The 5,838-nt window shown below is 34.3% G+C and overlaps 1 protein-coding gene across 1 annotated transcript; it reads right to left on the bottom strand.

Moving 5' to 3' along the window:
• Window positions 1-255: 255 nt before the first annotated feature.
• Window positions 256-2,282, bottom strand: LOC145011919 (semialdehyde dehydrogenase family protein). Its single transcript, XM_078970665.1, has 7 exons — window positions 1,641-2,282; window positions 1,473-1,559; window positions 1,255-1,395; window positions 1,069-1,170; window positions 826-980; window positions 634-740; window positions 256-563 (listed from the first exon to the last, which is right to left on the bottom strand). The coding sequence occupies exons 1-6, from the start codon at window positions 2,223-2,225 to the stop codon at window positions 659-661; spliced, it is 1,152 nt and encodes a 383-aa protein (XP_078826791.1). The 5' UTR covers window positions 2,226-2,282; the 3' UTR covers window positions 256-563; window positions 634-658.
• Window positions 2,283-5,838: the final 3,556 nt, after the last annotated feature.

Here is a 5,838-nt window from a genome sequence, read left to right as displayed (position 1 = left end):
CAAACCTTTTAGAGCATTTTGGTTTTAGTTTTTATGTAATTTAACATATTTCGAAACCTTTCAGAGCATTTAGGTTTTAGTTTTTATGTAATTTAACATATTTCGAAAACTTATAGCTACTTTTATAGACCACATCTAAACAAACAAAAACTACAGTTTCCAGCTACCAGTCAGTTTTGCCAAACAAAGCCATAGATAAACATGCCTCGCTAAGGCAAAGCTTGACAATTACCCAATTCCTCAACTCAAATACTATGCACAAACAAGTCATAAACAACTCGATAAAAGTACCAAAATTTAACAACACAAATGATCCATGACCAATGAAAAACAGCAATTATACAATCTCATCACAACACCACTTTATTCATAATCCTCTTAACCCCAACTCCACATCTTCAACTAACTTAAATCTACATCAAAACTTGCAATAAAGGAACATGCATGTAAACTAATCGCAAAGTGGTGACAACATATTCAAAAGAATCTATCCATCTCTCTTCAAAAAACCAAAATCAACATCTTATTTGTGTCTCCTTTAACAATTTTTCATCTTAAGTTACCTGAAACAGAACAACAAAATTACAATAAAATATAGAGTATGGAATGAGTGAAGGTAATGAAAAATCAAACCTGGATAAAGGAAGCATCTATTGGTTTATAGCAATAACTCTGCAATCTGAACAGCATTCAGAGCAGCCCCCTTACGTATTTGATCCCCACAAACAAAAATATCCAACCTTTTTTTTAACAAAAATACAACAATTACAATCTAAGACATAAATAAACAAATAAAAAAAAATCAAATGTTGAAAATTTACAAACCCATAATTTCCATCTTGAGACTCATCCCTACGGATTCTGCCCACTGCAACATCATCTTTATTGGAAACTTCCAAAGGAGTAGGGAAGTGATTGCTAGCTCTATCATCAATCACAACTACACCAGGAGCTTTCTTCAAAATATCTCTTGCTTCATTCTAGAAATATAACAGGAATTATCTTTTTAGTTTTATTTATTTATTTATTTTTTATATGATAATGAATTATGATCATAAACAGAAATACCTCATCAAGGGGGCTTGCGAATTGAAGGTTGACACTTTCAGCATGTGCACGCATCACAGGAACTCGTATACAAGTGGCTGTTACTTTGATGTCTTTATCATTCTATATGGTGTAAATCAAAACTCCACGTTTAGCAAAAATGGCGAATTGACATATGCTTTAAGGGATATGAAAAACAAGACTTACCCAGATTTTTCTTGTTTCTTTGACTAATTTCATTTCTTCCTCGTTGTATCCATTTGGGAGAACTGGTGCGTTGTGTGAGAATAGATTGAAAGCATACTGCTGTTTGAAGATTTTGCAAGTGGGTCGTTTTCCTTCGAGCACCTTCATTTCAGAAAAGAGAAATCAAATCCACGACACTTGGTATAACTTATAGGATAAAAGATATGCAAGAGAAGAACCTCACGAGTCTGCAGTTCAAGCTCTTCCATGGCCGCAGCACCAGCACCACTAGCAGCCTGGTATGTGCTAACAACCATACGCAATACCTGCAATAATCGTGTAGTTGAAAAAAAGCATGGCGATGTTGATTGGGATACAACTGTTGAAGAACCAGTGAAATTGCTAACCTTTGCTCGTCGATGAAGAGGAGTGGCAGCCATCAAGCATATAATGGTAGAGCAATTAGGATTTGCAATCAAAGCCCCTTTACCAGACCCTAGTTTAATATGCGCCATTGCATCCGGGTTGACTTCAGGAATCACCAATGGAACGCCGTCGTCCATACGAAAAGCAGAGCTATTATCCACCACAACCGATCCACAATTCGCAGCAATAGGTCCAAACTCCTTGCTAATTGAACCACCGGCGCTGAACAACGCAATGTCAACGTCTTTAAAGCTGTCAGCGGTTAACTCCTCGACTACATATTCATTGTCTTCAAAGGTGTATTTCTTTCCGGCGGAGCGTTTGCTAGCAAGCATCTTTATGGATCGGTAGGGGAAGGAACGGTCGGAGAGGACGGAGAGAAATTCCTGGCCGACGGCACCGGTGACGCCGACGACGGCAAGGGATGGGGCGTCCTCGCGTAGTGACATACGAACTGAGAATGGGCTGGCCGTAGAAGGAGTATGTTTGAAATGGGAAAGGGGGAAGGAGGAGGCGGCGGCGCCACCATCGAGGAAGTGGCGCTGAGCGACGGCTGCAGACTGCATTTTTGCCAAAGTAAATGACCGGAGAAATGAAGAGAAGAATTTCCAACCGAGAGCGAGAAAAGAGGCGGCTAAATGCTGATAGGGTTTGGACTGAAAATGGGGAAAATCACACTTTAGTCCAAATTTATCATACAAATACGTTTCAATCCTCCAAGTTTGAGTATAAAGTATAAACTATAAATGTTATAACATTAATAACTTCTTATGATACCATATAAAAGAAAATGATAATCTTGTGATGTGTATGGTTCATACTATTTTAATAGGAATTAATTGTAAAATGATTTTTATACGTATGTATGTATGTATGTATGTATGTATGTATGCATGCATACATGTAGGTATGTATGTATTTATGTATGTATGGTATGTTATTTATGATAGGACCTTGATGATTGAAGTGTAATGTTTCTAATGTTCCAATCATGATAGAATACTATTAGTGCTCCTCGATTGATTTCATATGTAATGGGCCTTAACTTAAGGTTGGACATTCTTATGATATAATTTAACAATTTCTTTTTATATGTATAAACATATTTATGTATATATATTTATTTATGCATTTCATTATGTATGACCCCTTCCACATGTGTTTTTTTATGTTAGCAATTGTTTTGGATAAAAAATAATTGAACTAAAATAGACCAAAGTGTATGAGAGGTCATGATGTTAAATGTAAATCAAATAAGTAAAATGAATCAAAGCAACACCAAATCGTTTACAAGGAAAACCATTGATCCTTATTAGGATCTCCAATATAAAGCCCTATGAAGTGATAATGATTACATGTCTTGATGTTTTTATTAATTGAAATGAAAATTACAGAGAAAATGGAATGAGTATGAGTACAAGTGATAATATTATGCCAGAAAATCGTGTGTAGTGTGATGATTACAAGTGTTTTATATAGTCAAACCCTAACAACTAGAACTCTGAGAATTTTGGGATCCTCCGAGATTACTTATAGTCGTTTGCTTGACTTAGTCCTCCGGGTCTTTTGTATAGTTGTGATGACTATTCGTTGAGTATATGACTTTGACTAGTTATTTTTGCACATGTGAGAAAGACAAAAGAATATATGTCCATTATTATTATTATTATTATTATTATTATTATTATTATTATTATTATTAATATATATATATATATATATATATATATATATATTAGTTAGGATCTTGAAGTATATTTGGGATCCTAAGGTTTGAGGATCTTGAGCTTTTGAGGATCCTTAGACTTGAGGATCCTATAGCAGTTTCAGGATCGTAGCCCTAACAATTGCCCCCCAAGTTATTCCTGAAAATAAGTGAGTTAGTTTCGATAATAATAAAGGAATACCTTAAAGTGAATAATTAAACGAAGAGAGAGAGAGAGAGAGAGAGAGAGAGAGAATGGTAAAATTTTGAATTTAATCCCTAACGGATAGGATTTATCCATTCTAGAGTCATCATAATCGGTCTATCAATCTTTCTCTTTCTTCAGTCGTTAGCTTAAATAAAGGCAATCGATTAGGGCTACTCCTCTATGCATCTTTAAGCTCTTATTCATTCACTTTTGAAGGTACATTTCTCTCCTTTTCTCCTTACTTTTCTTGTACTTTTCTTTTTCACTAACGATGGGCAAGAAAATAATTGTATCTCTCAAGGATATCCTCGCATCCTCTGGGGATGATTTCATCGAATAGAGGATCTTATCCTACAATGAGATATGTTCTTTCGATGATGATGATATCGAGTTGTTGAAAACAATTGGTGCTTATTCTAACGAAGTTGTCTTCAAACCCTACGATCCGAAACTCCAACCTGATTTAGCTTCTTTGTCTTGGGTCTGCTTTCTTGGATATCCCTTTGGCTTAGGTTTGAAATATCCCTTTTTCAGGATTATTTCCAAGTTCTTCGAAATCACTCAAACTTCTTACATTCAGGCAATACCCATTGTCTGGAGAGTCTTGTTTTGGATTGAGAAATTGAACCAGCCCAGAGGTCTAGATATAGGTTTAGCTGAGTTGGCTCACGTGTATAATCTTGCTGTTGGATTAGGTGTCTAAGCCCATAACTATTTTTTATTTGTACTTGATTTGATTATGAGCATGGTCCTTTTGGGTTGCCTTCACCCATGCAACTTGATAGGATGAGAAGAGAAAAGAGAGTAGGATTTATTATATGAATAATAAATTGGTACTCATAATGGTTTTATTAATTAATATATTACATGGAAATCATATTATTAATTGGTGATTAATCAGAAATTAATTTGGGGATTAAAGGAACTGATTAATACTGGAGGGGCTGAATGTAAATCAGTAATAGTTGTACTTTGGGCTAATGGATCTTATTGATAATGGGGTGGACGAAAATCTATAGGAAGCCCATAGAATTTTCGTCCAAGGCCAGTCATATGGGGGTCCATGGATTGCTTAAGGCCTAAGCAAGTAAATTAGGGTTTCCACCTGAAAACCCTAATAGCCTCAACCATATAAACCCTCATAACATAAGGATTTCCGGCCCCTATGAGTTTTAGAGAACCCTAGCCGATTTTCCTTCCCTCTCCAAGTTATCTTGTTGCATTGGGTGTTTGTGACTCCATTAGAGGTGCAACACTTAGGGAACTAGTCTTTCAGAAGTCAAGATCAAGAAGGATTATACTTGTTATTGCTACATAACAAGAAAGGTAATGTTTTAACCCGAATTTCCTATGAATTTTGATTATTGTATGCTATTCTTTGGGTTCTATGTTTTGGTATTCAATTTGCATGTTTAATAGAGAAAAACCTAGATCCAAAGCATTAGGGTTGCATGTACACGATAGGAATATTGTAATGTTCAAAACCCATCAGTGGTATCAGAGCCTAGGTCGTTTTTCAATTGAATATAATGTTATACTGATTTGGCCAAAGTAGAAAAAAGTCGAATTTTGTTGTCTGGACAGTGAACTCGACGAGTTCATGTATGGAATCGAGGAGCTGGGTGAACTCGGCGAGTTCATTGCCCAACTCGACGAGTTGACTCGTCTGTCAGCTAAAATTTCGGTTTTTAGATGAGTTTTTGATTTTGATAATTACCATAACTCGTTTTTATTGCCTAAAATCAATTTTTCTGATTGGTAACTTGATATCCTTATCAAAATTGAAGATATGGTTAAATATGGATAATATTAGTTTATTTTCATTCATATATTTAACCTAGTAATTTTGAAAAAGTTTTAAATTACACCATTTTGGTTTTATAGTTTAAATTTGAAATTAAAAGTTTTAGTTTTTGGAAATTTAAATAGTTAAACCCTAATATTTTGAAAAGTTTCAAAGGTGCACCTCATGGTTTTATACTTTAATTTTTGATTAAATAACTTTAATTTTGAAATCTTAAATTTAGAAACTTGGTATTTTGAATAGTTTGAAATACATCCTTATGGACTTTATTAAATTAATTAAATGTTTAATTAAAAGAGAGAATTAATAAATCCATAATAATATGGTTTGAATTTAATTAAATTAAAAGTCTAATTTATTGATAGATTAAACCATCTAGTATTTTAAATGTATAAAATACACCCTTATACCATATAAAATTAAAAGTCTGATATATTATATGTATAAGAGTAAAGTCAGTCT

The sequence above is a fragment of the Lactuca saligna genome, chromosome 8 (assembly GCF_052625555.1).
Source record: "Lactuca saligna cultivar CGN05327 chromosome 8, ASM5262555v1, whole genome shotgun sequence".
Taxonomy (NCBI): Eukaryota; Viridiplantae; Streptophyta; class Magnoliopsida; order Asterales; family Asteraceae; genus Lactuca; species Lactuca saligna.
Note: the sequence above shows the minus strand (reverse complement) of the source record. Positions and strands in the feature narration are given on the sequence as shown.

Bases quoted from the DNA above. Each gene is read 5' to 3' on its own strand.
- LOC145011919 (XM_078970665.1), bottom strand. From the start codon at position 2,225: ATGCAGTCTGCAGCCGTCGCTCAGCGCCACTTCCTCGATGGTGGCGCC. The intron at 1,560-1,640 runs GTTAGCAATTTC...CGATTATTGCAG, and splicing joins CTCTTCATCGACGAGCAAAG to GTATTGCGTATGGTTGTTAG. The intron at 1,396-1,472 runs GTTCTTCTCTTG...TCTGAAATGAAG, and splicing joins TTGAACTGCAGACTCGTGAG to GTGCTCGAAGGAAAACGACC.